The sequence below is a fragment of the Oryzias latipes genome, chromosome 4 (genome assembly GCF_002234675.1).
Source record: "Oryzias latipes chromosome 4, ASM223467v1".
In the NCBI taxonomy this organism is placed as follows: Eukaryota; Metazoa; Chordata; class Actinopteri; order Beloniformes; family Adrianichthyidae; genus Oryzias; species Oryzias latipes.
Window position 1 is genome coordinate 2,086,344 of NC_019862.2, and position 15,779 is coordinate 2,102,122.

Here is a 15,779-nt window from a genome sequence, read left to right on the forward strand (position 1 = left end):
TTAAAACTGTCTTCATCTGTTAATGCTTTTTTGGTCACAGAACTGTTTTGTCTGCATCAGCTTAGGAATAAATGCAGACATATCCGAACATTGGGACTCTGTCTATTTGTGTGGGGAATGACTCATCTCCTAAACCTGGAGTGGAGCCAAGCCTTTCTCACCTCCTCCCCCCTCATCTTTGTGAGCCCTTCACTTTGCCCACTCTGACTCCACCACTGAAGCACATCAGTCATTCACTTTAGCTGTCATCACAGTCAAAGAAAGATTGGGAAAGGCAGCGCGTCCCTCTGCATAATTTAAATCACTTAATACACTATTTTTACAGTGAGGATGCAGTGTTTCATGAAAGGAGCTTGGGAGGAAATAAATAAGCTGTGCAGACCCTTTTTCCAGAAGACAAAGGATGGAAATAGGAACGAGAGGCCAGCTTTTAAAAGACAACCTTTTCAGCTGCAGTCTTCATACATTAACAGACATTATTTCCTTGTCAGTGGGCAGCTTAGCATTGAGCATTTATCCTGTAACACTTTTTAAAAAGGAGAGGGGAGCACAGAATGAATCCCAGCCTCTTAAAAAACACAGTCTCTGTTTTCTTCCACATATCTGTCTCTCTAATCCATACTGGCCTTTGGAGACTCATATTAGGAGACTCCTACGCTCACCACCCCCATAGCTTCTCCCTCCTCCACACAACACCCCACATCCGCTTTCTGTCCACCTCCGTAGTCGGCTTGTGGACAAACCCAGAATAACAATGCCTCTTAAAGGAACAAGCATTTTGCATTTGTGTATTAGATTAGATTTAATGCATCACTGCCTTTCTGTAATCACAAGTTCATGATGGTGCTGACTCAGGATGGCCATTTTAATGGTCTCCCAAGTTTCAAATGATCAAAATAAATAATAAAGACAAAGCTGCTAGAGAATGAAGATCCGGTTTGCCTTTAAAGAGTAATGGTTAATTCCAACAGGGTCGACACGAGCTAAATCTTTGGTGTTAAACATATGACTCCATCAGCCAACACATTAATATTTTATCAGAGACTTTTCCATGGTTGAAGTGTTCCATCTTTTCTAAGCAGAGATCTTCGCAAACCAAAAAAAGTTGTTTGCCTCACAGACCAACGGACCTCCAGAGTTCGCTGGAAAAAGTAAATGCCTTTTGGTGCCCAACACTCTACATCCCTCTCTGATCATTTTTTGATCTGTTTTCAAAGTGTTCCCAGTCTGCTTTCTTATATGATGATGTCAAAATTCAATAACCTTTGTTCTTTTCCTGAACACAGTTTCTGCAGAGCGTTTATCAGAAATTCACCTTTGAGTTGTGGGCGGGACTATTGGTACAGAGTAAGCCTGCACTTATTTCCTATCTTGCCTTTGTTCACACTGTCTCCCCCTGGCTTAAGGCCCCTCACACCCCCAACCTAACATAAGCGGTGCAACAAAAATGGCGAGCAGGACTGAAAGTATGGTCGGGTACTGCATCCCAGTATAAGACCTGGTGGTGGTACGCCGTACCGGTTGGAAGATCACCTGCGTGACGGCGCTTTACTGCGTTAACGCTCATTCAAAAGCAGCTGGAGGCTGATGATGCCCCTAAAACTGTGAACCAGGCAGCACTTGATCTCATCATTTTAGCGTCTCTGTGGTTTTTAGAGTCATATCATCTCTACAAAATGCGATCTACGTCCCTCTCTCCCCTCACGTCTTCGCTAATTCTTTTGCTTCCTTGAACAATAGTATTGGTTCCCAATGAAACCGTTTTTTTATAGCAGCTGTTAGGAGAGAAAGACGAGAGCCGGCTCCTTTTTGGAAGCTCTGTTCTTCTTCTTTCAAGCTCTTGTTTTTTTTCTCTTCAAGCGGCACCTGACGGGTCAATACATATGCAGGAGGGGGTCGTTACACGCGCAGCAGCAGCACGTGATCCGAGTATGAGGGAGACAGCAGGAGCGCCAAGTGTAACGACATCCACAAACTACATCAACACAAAATGTAAAATAGAGAAAATGATACTGGACACTGGAAATAAAGAAAAATCTGGAAGCATTTCAGTTTTACTGATAACACAAAGGAAGAGTCTAGAGTCTGCAGGAAAAATTCCATCTAAACCGGCTCCAGAACCATCCTGTACAGACACCTGAAAGAACCTTCTCCAGAACAGAACAGGTCAGTACTGACAGAAGAAACCAGACTACCTCCTTAAAGCTGAGACACCTGGCTTTCTAAATGTCAGCCGTTACTGCGAATAAAGGTCATCTTTGTTTAACATATTTTAGTCTGTATGTTGTGTTGTGGTTGAAGCGTTTTGTCTGACATCGCTTCAAATTTGTTTTAAACGAAAAAAGCTGAAATGTTATATGCCAGTGGTTAAAAGCTGAATTGTGATATAGCTGGTTTTCGTTTTTATTATTTATTTTAAATGTTTTATCTGTATAACTAGCATATACATTTACATGTCATACACTTTTGATTTGTTGTCTGTGGTCAGTTAATTAAATCACAGTCAAGTAGGATTATTTTTATGGAAGTTGAAGGTTGGTCGTATTTGAAAAAGTCATTGAAAATGGAACAAAGCAGGGAAGATTGTTCAGGAGGAAGACTGCAAGTGAGGATGAAGATGTACAAGCTGAAACTAGAAGAGAAGAACAAAAGAAGGAAGAAGGTGTATTTTCTGCATTTATGAAGTTCTGTAGTCCAACAGACAATTCAAATATTTTTTTTCCACAAAGCCACGTCTACATTTTTATTTACAGTCAAGATTTATTCTCAAACATATTTATATTAGTAATAAAAATAATAGTAATAATAATACATTATATTCATATAACGCCTTTCTGGACACTCAAGGTCGCCACACAGTACAAAAAAAATATGTAAAAGTATGAAAATACAGCAACAAAACTCCACAAAACACAAATTAAGTTACTAGTTAAAACAGCAGTTAAATATTAGGTGCCGAATGCATGATGAAAAAGATGAGTTTTGAAATGTTGGGCAAACTGAGAAAGTGAGTCCATATTTCGTAGATCAGAGGGGAGGGAGTTCCAGAGAAATGAGAAATGAAATGGAAACGAGACGTGATCGTGGAACAACCAGTCAAAGGGAGGAGGAGGATCTGAGGGAGCGAGTGGGAGGAGCAACGGCAGGAGCTCTGAAAGATATGGAGGGGTGAGGTTGTGGAGGGCTTTGACCCTTGTGCTATCTTAGATGACCCCCCCCCCCTTACATTGACGTGTTCTCCCTACCATGACAAACGTGGATAAAGGTGGAAAGATTTCATGTAATCCATGGACACCAGTGAAGATCACAAATCATTGAAGAAAAAAGGTTCAGAGCACTGTCTAGTGGGTCTAGATGACCCAACTCCCAATGGTAAAGTGCCTAGGGTAGCACAGGGGTCACAGGTTAAGATGATTATCTTTAGTTCTGCAACGATTCATATTAACAACCATTCACATCATAAGCTGTGTTCACTGATCTGACTCATAGTTTATATTTTTTCATTTTGATCCATCCGATTCTCTGATCTAAAGTGGATCCAGATCATCTTTATCCAAACTTCCAGCAGTGAGACTCAGACAGAAAGTCCTGCTACTGAACAGTGAAGTTTTCCAGATTCTTGGATTTCTTCCAGATCATCAAGTTAATGAAATCTGTGTCCAAACAAACAAGTAAACTAGAATGAATGTCAAATCCATTCACATGTTAGTTTCCTAAAGTTCACCACTGTTGTTTTTCCACATCCAAAGAATCCAAAGGGAACATTCTTAGAACATTCTAGACACTGGATGGTCACATGATGACTTTAGTCAAAGTCTGTCCACACATTGGACTGGAATGATGGATGAATAATAATGCCAATAATATTTAATGACATCACATGTGTGTTGTCTGCTGTGATGCACTTGGTTGTTTTTTACCTTATGGTAAAAAAACCCTACAGTGTCTCAATCCAAAAGTATTTTCCAAGATTAATTTTGAAACGATTTTATAATAGTATACTTTAATTTGATTCAATTAACAACTTGAATCAGACAGATCATTCTGCTTGGATAAATCAATTTATCGATAAATCAATTCATCCCTAATCTGCATTTACTGCTGTTACATGCAGGGATTTTTCACTGTCTGTCTTTCTTCCTTCCTCTGCATGTGCTTGCTGTGCTTAGTGAAGTTACCTGGTGGAGACCTGACGAGCTGTCCAATCAGGCCCCAGAGCCCACCACGCCTGCATATGAGCTCCTGTGGATCACTGGGAAAGGAGGGCTCTTTCTCGATCGCAACTTTCAAATGAATGCTTAAGTCCCCTTTATGCTGGGGAGTGTGGGAGGTTTGTGGACAGGGGAAAAAAGGGGACCCTGTACACCTTATGCAGCCTGTCTTCTGTTATGCACACTAGGCAAGGTGGTTGGGGCCACCGCCTGTATGTAATCATTCCTTTTTTGTAGATAAGTCAGCGAGTTTTTTGTTTTCTTGTTTCCGTTTTAGAATGGTGACAGCAGTGGTTAGCGCTCTTGCCTCACTGCAACAAGGTTCAAGTCCCGGCTGGGGGACCTGAAACAGGACACCAATGGGGGACCTTTTAGTGTGGAGTCTGCATGTTCTCCAAAATGCAACAATAACACCAAAAACACTATTTTCCTTGGACTGGGTCTTTAAGTAACTTTTATATTAAATTTAAAGATAAAAATGAAAATTCACAAAGGTTTGTTTAAATAAATTGTGTTAAAGTTTGAACACAGGCATGTTCAAAGTCTAGCCCGTGGGCCAAACGCGGCACTTGTTCAAATTCCCACCGGCCCACAGGCTCCTGTCCTAAAATCAATGTGGCCTCCAACTCCTTTTAAGAGCTAGGATTTCTTGGTTGTGATTACATAACTACGTCAGATGTTTTCAAACATGTGGCAACAGCCTGTGGCTCCTTGGGCTTCAGAGCCTTAAGGGCTGAAGCAGGGGTGTCAATCTCATTTTCACTGAGGGCCACATCAGCATAGTGTCTGTCCTCAAAGGGCCAGATTTGAACCTGTAACCAAGGCTACGTTCACACTGCAGGCTGAAACGACCCAATTCCGAATTTTTTGCCCCTAAGCGGCCCAATTCCGATCTTTTCATGACAGTCTGAATGACACAGATCCGATCTTTTCAATTGCGACCCAGGCCCCGTGGGTTTGCCGTCCTGATTCCGAATTGTAGCCGTTCTTTTCAATTGCGACCGCCGTCTGACCGGCCAGGCGACTTGATTCCGAACTGTACGTCATCGACACGCAACAAACGTCATCATTTTGCGTTGAAGTAGGCGGGAACGAGAACGTAAACATCAACCATGGTGGACGATGCTGCTGAGATCAGTCAGTGGAAGGGAAGCGAGATCCCCGATTGGATTAATATTTGGGCTGATCGCTCTTTTCAGGCCAAACTCCAGGGCTCTTATTGCAACTGGGCGGTTTTTGAAAAAAATTCCAGCTAAATAGCAGAGCGTGGTGTTGAACCTTTCCCGCGATAACTTTTTTTTTCTTTCTCCCCTTTGACCGTGCTCAAGCGCGGGGGACCCGAGGCGATCCTCCTCCTCCTCCCTGTTCTGATCCTTAGATTCTCCAGAACGGGTTAATAAAGAGTCCATAGCATTTATTCTGGGGGAAACCTTCTTTTATTAGCGTCCTCCGTAACACACAACATGAATGCGCGCACACACTGCCCCCCCCCATTCTATATCGCGGCACGCGCTTGCACACACACACGCGGGCGAGCGGCTCCAACACATACACATTTCCATTCCACAACAGTGGGTACAGACGATCCCGACTCCATTGCCTTCTTAAAATGAGAAGATTGTAATTGTGCTGCTCCTTTGTGAAAATAAATTTAATATTACAAAAAGAGCTCCGCTTTTGACAACACTGTTGTTGACATCTGCTCCGCAAACAAGTGACGTCGTTCACCGTTGAGTATTCTTCTGGCTTCTGCGCAATCGGGTCTCGTTTGGGTCGTGTCACGGTCACACTGGAGATCACAAAAGTTCGGATTTACTTGGAAATGTGAACGGTCTAGCAAACAATTCGGATTTTTTCAAAAAATCCGAATTGAGCATTAAGCCCTGCAGTGTGAACGTAGCCCAAATGTAATGAAAAATAAATGTAACTACTCCTTAATGTTAAATAACTCTTTTATTTATTATAACTTATTAAAGTGACAATTACAATCCATAGAAAAAATCTGTTTGCTTGTTACTTTAGCATAAATACTTTTAAATTTGATTCTGTCAGGTTAGGTTATATGGACAGTGTTTGAGTCCTAATGTATAGTTGCCCAATCCGATACTTCAAGTCCAATTCCCCCTAGATATGAATAAATACACACCAATTTTTATTTCTATTTAAATAAATGAAAAACTTTTATGCTCTCGTGGGCCACATAAAATGACATGGAGGGCCACATTTGGCCTGCGGGCCTTGAGTTTGACACATGTGGCCTAAAGGAAAGGAACAGATTGATTTCAGAACAAATCCACAGTGCAGCTTTATGTTGGATCCAATCACTAAATAAACAACAAACATGTAAAACATTAGCTGTTAAATGGAAAGAAGTAACATGTCTAGAATACAAGATTTTACTTTATTAGCATACGCTAAGATAAGCATGCATTCAATCAAGTTTGTATGGGATTGTGCAATTTAACATGACGCAGAGCTCAGTGCTGCTTCACTTCGCAGTGCACTGTGTAAAGGAATACAGGAAATACACAAAATAGCAATTTTTTCAAAATAAAAATGGTTAAAAGCATTTTAATAGTTAAAATTGAGAAATTGCATTAGTAGTACAGATGAGTGGATAAATATGTATCATCAGTACACCTCTGATGATGACAGTCATCAAAATGTAATTTTATTAGAAGGGAAAGAAATATTTGCACAAAAAAACACACAAAGTAAACGATTCACAAAAACTAATAACCCAGTTGTGTGGAAAATAAAATAAAGTCTTTAGCGAAACAATGAACCTGCCTCATTTTTTTACAAAGACTGATTTAATTGGTCAAATACATGAGGTCAGATGTGTCAAGTCTGGATTAAAATAATGATCACATATTATGATGTATTTGTACATGTCTTCACAAGGAGGCAGTATTGCTTTTCTGCTTTCTTTTTGGCCATTAAAGAAAAAAAAGTCACTTTTTGAAACGCTTTAAATGATGATGGAAATTTGAATTTTTAAATTAGAGGAAATAATTGTTGTCCTTATCTAATCAGTTGGTATATATTTTATAACAAAGGTGAATTTATGCATGTTAAACAATTAAATTCTAGTAAATAAAATTCTGAGCTTCTAGAATGTTAAGTCTGACCAATGCAAGTGGAGACTTTGGCTTCCTAATTTAAAAAATAACCAAATAGCTTGCAGTTTTAACCCTTTAATGCCAAAGATGTTGCCGCCAACACCTACATACCAGATGCTCATTGACATACCCTAACTCTGACCTTCTGCATGTCAATCCGCTGATTCTGACGTGGAGAAAAGAGGCTTTACATTAAAATGCAACACAGTAATATGCTGCTTCTCTCCACATTAGCATCAGCTGATTTATGTCAATTGCACGCTCTTGCCTCACAGAAACAAGGCCCCCCGTTCAAGTCCCAGCTGAGGGACCTGAAACAGAACACCAATGGGGTGCGTGCGTGAGTTTTCTCCGGGGACTCTGGTTTCCTCCCATTGTCCAAAAAATGCTTCATAGGTTCATTGGTTACTCTAAATGGTCCATAGGTGTGATTGTGAGTGTGCATGGGCGTGTGATTGTGACCCTGCGTCAGACTGGACACCCACAAGTGGCCGGGATAGGCTCCAGCAGCCCTGTGACCCCGAAAGGGAATAATCGGATTAGAAAATGAATGAAAAATTGTTAGCTTTTCTCGACTTCAGAAAATCAGCTGGAATTATGTAAATTGCGTAAATGGTTAAAGAGTAATGGTTATTTCCAAGAAGGTCAACACAAGCAAAATCTTTGGTGTTGAAGGGTTAATGTCATTCGCCACAAATATGTGATTGGATAAGCCAAAAAACATTAATATTTAATCAGAGACTTTTTCATGGTTGAAGTGATCCATCTTTTCTGATCAGAGATCTTGGCAAACACATACAGTTGTTTGCCCCCTGAAGGCGGTGTGTAAATGGAGGAAACTACTCCGTACGCAACTTCACCCTCACAGACCAACGGACCTCCAGAATCCCCCTGAAAAGTAAATGCAAATGTAGAGGCAACAGCAGATCAAACATCAGGTCATTCCCCTCAAAAGTTATTTTGCTTATGTCAAAAAAGAAGATTACTTACAGGACCTGGACCAGTTTTTCCCTCAGAACAGAATGAGTTTTCATTTGGACAATTTTGATCCCCAATCAAAGTTACTTCCACTTCCATCAGTTTGTTAGACGTGAGTTTAGCATTCATGCTTGTTTTTCCCCAGCCAGAGACTATGCAGTGTTGTGGCACTGGACTATTATGGTCTGCAAGAGCAATAGGTTTCACATAGTTGTTGATCTGTGCCTTGGAGCTCAGCTGCACAAAGAGAACAAATATAAAATAAATGTAATGTCATCTTCAAAGGTATACACAATTTTTGGCAAATTTAATTGATTTATTTCCATTTTCCATAAGACAACTTAAAAATAACATTTAAAATAAGGACTGCAAATATAGAAAAATACAATTGGTGACCTTGTTACAGGCTTGATCTCACCTTAAGAAGCATTAGATCGTTTACAAATCCATCTTCCCTGTAATCTTTGTATGGAAATGCTTCTTTTACTGTTATCTCCTGCACATTTTTCTTATCATGCACGTAATGAAGACCAAGATAAACTGTTATAAACCTGTATGAAAAATCAGATTAAAAACAAAAAAGCTTCATTTCATATAGGAGTCTGAGTTTGAATCAACAGCTCAGTTCAGTCGATTGAAAGTGAAGCCGTGAACTCACTCAGCCTGACAGTGGGCAGCAGTCATTAAAAAATCTTCATCTAGAAGGAATCCATCACAGTATTTGACTTGATTTTGTGATACGTTTCTCTTCAGAAGTGCCATGTAAGGCCTGCTATGAGGCTTTGCCTCAGAACCTCCAATGATTTCTCCTGCAAAGCCTGGAGAGTGAAAAAGCAATTTAAAGACATTTTCTACAAACCCTTAATATTAAACCAATTTGTTCCGTAATAATGTTTTCATACAGTTCTGAATACAATGATTCCCATGCTACATGGCACATTTTATACATGAAACAACACTGTTTGACCTTGTATGTAAACAAGGATAGCAGGTTTCATATATTTCTGATCATTTACACTATTAGAAATTACAAAGTAGAAGTTGCAGTTCATGTATTGGTTTAAATAAAGCCCATATGAACCAAATAAAAAGGCCAGTACATTTATCAAACTTGAACATGGTTTATTTAGTTAATGCACTAAAAAAGTCTGTCATCCTAATAGTCGAAGTGCTTTTTAAGTATAGGAATTTTGTTTTAGCACTTCTAGTGCCAAGAGACATCCTAAGGGAAGAAAAATAAAAGTCATACACATTTTTCACATATACCTTTTTTGTAATAATGTTAAACGGAAATCTTACCTTGACCATAAAAAAACAATACAACGGTCACCACAACCAGTTCACAGAGGAAAGACATAATTGGTTTCTGATCTAGTTACAGTTCTGGGTCACAATGAAACATTTCAGTTCAGCACTGCATCCTTTTATCAGTGTAGAAAGGAAGTGAGCAGAGACATATTCTAATGAGGTGATGACACAGTGACTTGCAAAAGTGTTCACGCCTACTGAACTTTTCACATTTACTTCTCGCATTACGACTACAAGCAAATATCTTTATTGGAATTTTATGCAAAGACCAACACAAAGGGGCATACAAGAAAGACAATTGACTCGATTAGTTCAAAATGGGCCCAAGTCCACAATTTTTCAAAATAGAGATTTTATATGTTCTATGGCCTTTAAGGGAAAAGCTATCTGATTATCTGCAAAAAAGTCCCAAGTCCGTTGTAATGTATTGACTATGCTTGACATTTAAAATGCATTAAACGCAAAATTCCTGGCTTTGGGCCTTTCTTGCATGGGTTTAGCTTTATCCCATAGATGGCAGCACTAGTTATCCAATATGGCAACGCCCCTGTTTAATTCAAGAAAGGGCCCAAGTCCAGAGACTTTATTTTGCTAGTCTTCTGATAAAAGGGAGGTGCTTCATATTAAAGCATTTGTAAACTATGATGTAACCCCCGTTACAAATACACTCAGTAATAATAGAGCATTTTACAATGATATAAAAAGGTCAATAAATATTAATAAACAACATGATAAAAACAGCTAAAAGTTGTGAGGATAAAAATATAAATAGTATTAACATTAATAATTTATAGGTTTTATTACTATTTTTGTTTAAAAAGAGAAATTGTTTTTGTTGTCGATAAAGTTTAAAGTTTTTCAAGAGCCCTCCCCAACCTGTGCGTTGCGTAGCGGAGAGATAGGCCTGTTTAGGGCAGAGACAGCAAGCACGCGCAGCAGAGTAGCCATTAGCTGAAAAACTACGGTGAAAAACTAAAATAACGGTGCAAACCTGTTGTCTAGCCAGACCGGAAGAGGGGTGTGAGCCAAATAAGATTTTATGCCATTACGAGACGAGTTTTGGTGAGTTTTGTTTTGTATTTTGCCTACTTTTGTGGCGTGGGTTTTGCCGTGATGAGGCGAGCCCAGTTGAGACCAATTTAAGTTGTGAAAAGACGACAAAACAGTACTTTTGAGTTATTTATAATTTTCTTTGACACTTCGAAACATGAATGTATTTTATTTGATGTATTTTGGGTATATTTTGTGTGAAAAGAAGCTAATTTTGCAAGTAGAGTTGGATGTATGAAAAAGAAAAAAGAGCAGCCGCCATTTTAAGTTTCTAAAGAGTCACGTAGCCTTCTAGTGCGGCTCCGCTTTCATTTTGGAGTGGTTTTATTTTGCATATGGACTAAAATTATTTTTATGGCCTGTCCTGCAGGCCAGGTTTTTGAGTCCCCCCGAGAGTAATTGGGAGACGGTTCCGGACCGGATCGTTCTGGACTTCTCCTGATCCATGGATGGCGAGCCTACCCAAGGAGCACGATAATCCGGACTGCCTGTAGAGCATCACGTGGTCCTTTACTTTTCCTCACTACTACAAAATCTCTGCCAAGGTCGCGGTAGGAGATTGAACACTAACTGTGGATCCAATATACTTTAAAGGAGCACTACCAAAACTGGATACGTCTGCTAACAAACTTTAAAGGATTTTGCTAAGCAATTGGACATTTAGAAAAACAGTTCTTTGTTTGCTTTGCATATTGAATTGTCTTTTGTTTGATATCTGATATTTTGTAACTTTAAAGGATACTTTTGGTGTAAATTTAAAGTGACAAAACTGATTTACAAAAAAAGTGAAAAGGGTAAATATAGTAAACTCAAAAGAAAGCTTAAACTAAATTTAAGTTAAATAAATTCAGTTCTTTAACTAAAATCCCTTTAAACCAAATGACCGGTCATCTTTAATTAAAATAGATTGAAACTGAAATTAACTTGAACAAAACCTTTTATTTGAACTTTAACAGAAAAAGTAAAGGAAAAAACAACATAAAGGGTGTTGAAAAGGTGTCTTAACATTACTTAAGAACCAAATTTGTATGTTTATTGTTGTTTGTCAATTGTTCAGTAAACTGCCGGCTTTTTCCATTCTACCTTTTTATTGACTCTTGGCTCTTTTATTCAATACACACCACTCCGTGCGAACCTATATTTGGTCCAGTAGCCTGACTACCTCTGCCTAATAGCATAGGTGCTACAATGAACTGGGGCTAAATCTGGGTTAAGTATTGATCATTTGGTGTAGCCTCCCTTTAAGCTATGCAATTATAATAATTTCCTGGAAAAACAAACCTCTTGGACTTTGAACTAACCGATTCAATTGTACATGAGTTTTTATATTTTCCCAACAACAATCTTAAAAGTGCAGTGAGCTAATTCACCCCCTTATTTCAGTGCACCGAATCGCCTTCAGAAGTTGCTTAATGATTGCTGACTTATCGAATGTTGACCTAAATTCACGACAACAACCCTAAACATAAAGCCAAGGCTACAATGGAATACTTTCAAATGAAAATTATTCATGTGTTGGAATGGCCTAGTCAAAGTCCAGACCTAAATCCAATCCAGAATCTATGGCAAGATCTAAAAACTGCCGTCCACAAACACTCTCCATCTAATCTAACTCGGCTTGAATTGTTTAGCAAGGAAGAATAAGAACACTGTCCAACTGCTGATGTCACTGTTGAAATTGAAATACATCACGTATGTCATACTTGGAGAACAATGACCGGATAATCTGGTAAACCAAAACTTTGGAGTTCATGCTGGATCTGTCAGATAACAAGGGATTGGAATGCTTTCCATTGATTTAAAGACAGTTTATTTCAAGTAAACTGAAAAAATTAAAAAAACAAAAAGAACAGAAGAAAAATAAAGATTTGGAGGACAGGAAAATACCTGTTCTACAGTACAGACCAAAAGTTTGAACGCACCTTCTCATTTGAATGAATGGGAAGGTGTGTCCAACCTTTTGGTCTGTACTGTAGTTTAGCTGAAGACAGACAGGAAAATGTCTGCCAACGTTTGAAAGACACAACAAAATAATTCATCTCTAAAACCCCTTATGACAAAGTACATTTCACAGAGAGGAACCGCAATTCTACTTAAGGAATGTTATCAAGTACCATGGGGGATCAGATTGTAAAAACAGGTTGTTGCTCCTACCAAAACCACCAACACTACCCATTTTGACTGTACCTTATAAGCATGGACAAAATTGGGCCTACCTAACCTAGGCTAAACACAAATATGCACAGGTTATCTATTATTATGCAACTGGAAATCTAGATGTTTATCCTTTATTCTATGCAGGTTAAACATATTGTAAGATGTCTGATGTCCCCATCACGTTTTTCTTGATGGGGAATAAAAAGGGCAACACATGAGGAGAAAAGCAATGGCACTATGTTCTTGTCAGGGCAAAGTATAAAATGTCATCTTTTGGGGAGGGCTTCACTCTCAACTTCTTTTTTTGTTTTAGAAACTTCTTCATAACGTATGTAATCTCAGCAGCTTTAGCTGAGCATCTTGTACTGCAGCAATGGACATGTTTTGTCAATACAGGGGGGGGGGACATTTGTCATTCACTGCAAAAGTTTTGCAAATTGTCCAATTTAAAATATGTTTATCAAAGGTTCACTTTTAACAGTGAGACTGAATGTAAAAAATAATTCATAAAGTCAGATATGAATTTACTTATATGATGATGCAGAAAATAAGTATCCGGTCAATAACTAAGTTGGAGCACTTTTTTAATGGTAGAAATTGCAGACTCTGACATGAAAGTCAGTGGTGCAGTTCATGCACAGCATTGATTTTTATCATCGACCATTTCCTCTCATATAGTTTTGTGCAGAAGAACAACAACTTGGCTATTTCACAGTGTGTTTCCTTAAAGCTCCTGAATAGAATTTCTAACTTAGTTTAGAACTAATGGAAGCGATGAACTATGGTACATAGCGAAGACCTTGAACAGTGAAAACAATCAGCATCCACATCACAGAGGTTATTGACCAATGCCCACTATGTACTGTAGCTCTGAGCTGCTTTCCCATAGTTCTCAGGATTTTTTGTACCCCACGAGGAGAGATCTTGCAAGCAGCCCCAGATGGAGGGAGATTGTCTGATCTTGTGTTCATTATTTTTTTTAGTAATTGGTCTAACAGTTGATATCTTCTTACCAAACTGTTTGCCTATTATAGATTAGCTAAACCGAGTGTGGTTCAGTTGTTCAATTGTGTTTCTTGTGTCCTTAGCTCTTAATGTTTGCCCATTGTGGAGAGGTTGCAGTCTGACTGTTTAACCCTGTAACATTGGAGATATTGCTGGCGACACCTAAATATCACAAGCTCTTTGACATACTGTTACTCTTAGACCGTTTACTCAATTAACATGAATCTGCTAATCCGGACAGAGATATTAATACAAGTAACAAGGAGACGGTAGAAAAGCTTCTCCAAGAATTAAAAAGTTTGTGAGGAACAGAAATCTGTTACTTAGGGGGGTTGAGGGAGTACCCAGATGCAGAGAAGAGGAGGCAGGAGTTCCAGGTGAGCAAGATCTTTAATAAATAATAACTAGAAACACTGAAACCAAAACCACTGCATAAGCAGGCAAGCCAAACTAGTAAACTCGAAATACTTGAAAAACCCACAGGAACAGGGGAGACCTAAGACTATGAAGCAGCACAGCAGGAAGGGAAAGAAAGCACTTAAATACATACCGACAAACAAGGCACAGGTGGAAACACTCAGGACAGATGGGAACCACAAGCAAAACTCGAAACAACATAACAGGAAACCTTTCAAAATAAAACAGGAAACTGAACTCAAAACATGACAGAAACAAAAGAGAACCAGAACACAAAACCAAAGAAACTAAAACCGTGACAATTTCTTGCTTCATTAATAGGTGCTAGACACTTTTTTTTGCACCAAAATAATAAATTCTTTAAAAAACAAAATCTGAATTTCTGGATTCTTTTTTTTTTTTACATTTTGTCTCCGACAATTGAAGTCTACTTAAAATGAAGAATACAGACTTCTCTGAACTTCTAACATGGAACGACCTCCAGGGTGTTTCAGACTGGAAATGTTTGTTGGTCTGGACGAATTGCTTAATTTGGTCCGGATTGAGTCCTGAACCTTGTGTTTTGTCTGTATTCAGACTGCCTTTCAACTGGACCTTTCTGTTTTGAACCAAAGATCTCTTCAGTCAATGGCCAGAAATTATGAGAGTTGGGCAAAGTAACAAAAGACAGAATGATGCATTTAGTATTTTTAAGTAGTAAGTAGTATTTTTGCAGTTTTTGTTGGGATAGTTCACATTTTAAACAGTATATTTTACTGACCAATATTGAACGTCTGTATCAATGTCAGGTACAACACTTTGCATGCTGCAAGGCGTTTACTCAGAAGATGGCGAGAAGATGATATGCTGATAAGTGTTCATGACATATACATTGTTGGGAAAATAGTGAGAAGCAATGTGTGTCACGTTAAAAGTTGTTTTGATGAACCTGCATTCATCCAACTAAATTTCAATGAGTTGCTGTGTCTCATTGTTGCTCCATGTTTGTCTTCTTGGATTGCTTCCTTTCTACTGTTTACATTCTGTAATGTAATGCCAGGCTATGGTGGCCTTTTTGGTTCAGTTGTTTCGCTCCGAGCACAGAGCCTATTCAGACTGAGCAAAACTCAGAGTGAACTGAAGCTCAGTGTGACCGGAATCAACCACATCAAGATATGGGTTCAAGAGCAGTTTCTGGTACTGGAACAGGGCCCATTGAATGTATTCAGATGGAAAATCAGTGGGTAACAGATACCTAACAGATACCAAGTAACTTTGGTGTTTGTGTGGCAGGATGAGCTAATTGAGCCACAGGTGTAGTCACTCATCTTGGTTCTGCTGATGAGCACCTGGCCAGCTACAAAAGAGGACTGAGCTGGCTCTCCCTCAGTTCCTGCTGAGATTGCCTCCTGTTCTCTGGGTTCTTGCTCCCCTGTCAGTGCAGTGAGTATTGTCACACAGCATATCGGCGGGTGACAGGAAGGGGCGAAGTGGAACGGAGCGCATCGCTCCCTGCCCCTCCCTTTAGGTGCGATCAACGCTGATCGGGTGT

General features: G+C 39.2%; 1 protein-coding gene and 1 long non-coding RNA gene across 2 annotated transcripts; one reads left to right on the forward strand and one right to left on the reverse strand.

Moving 5' to 3' along the window:
* Positions 1-7,798: 7,798 nt before the first annotated feature.
* Positions 7,799-9,717, reverse strand: LOC101161875 (granzyme B(G,H)). The gene is made up of 5 exons (XM_004067743.4): positions 9,611-9,717; positions 8,970-9,129; positions 8,730-8,862; positions 8,324-8,548; positions 7,799-8,224 (listed from the first exon to the last, which is right to left on the reverse strand). The coding sequence occupies exons 1-5, from the start codon at positions 9,666-9,668 to the stop codon at positions 8,057-8,059; spliced, it is 744 nt and encodes a 247-aa protein (XP_004067791.1). The 5' UTR covers positions 9,669-9,717; the 3' UTR covers positions 7,799-8,056.
* Positions 9,718-10,268: 551 nt separating this feature from the next.
* On the forward strand, positions 10,269-11,757 carry LOC111947332. Its single transcript, XR_002873131.1, has 2 exons — positions 10,269-10,681; positions 11,040-11,757. It is a non-coding gene; the product is annotated as an uncharacterized LOC111947332 (long non-coding RNA).
* The last annotated feature ends 4,022 nt before the right edge of the window (positions 11,758-15,779 follow it).

Coding starts and splice junctions, on each gene's coding strand:
- LOC101161875 (XM_004067743.4), bottom strand. CDS start 9,668: ATGTCTTTCCTCTGTGAACTGGTTGTGGTGACCGTTGTATTGTTTTTT. Junction 9,130..9,610: donor ATTGTTTTTTTATGGTCAAG/GTAAGATTTCCG, acceptor TTCACTCTCCAG/GCTTTGCAGGAGAAATCATT. Junction 8,549..8,729: donor ACGATCTAATGCTTCTTAAG/GTGAGATCAAGC, acceptor CTCTTTGTGCAG/CTGAGCTCCAAGGCACAGAT.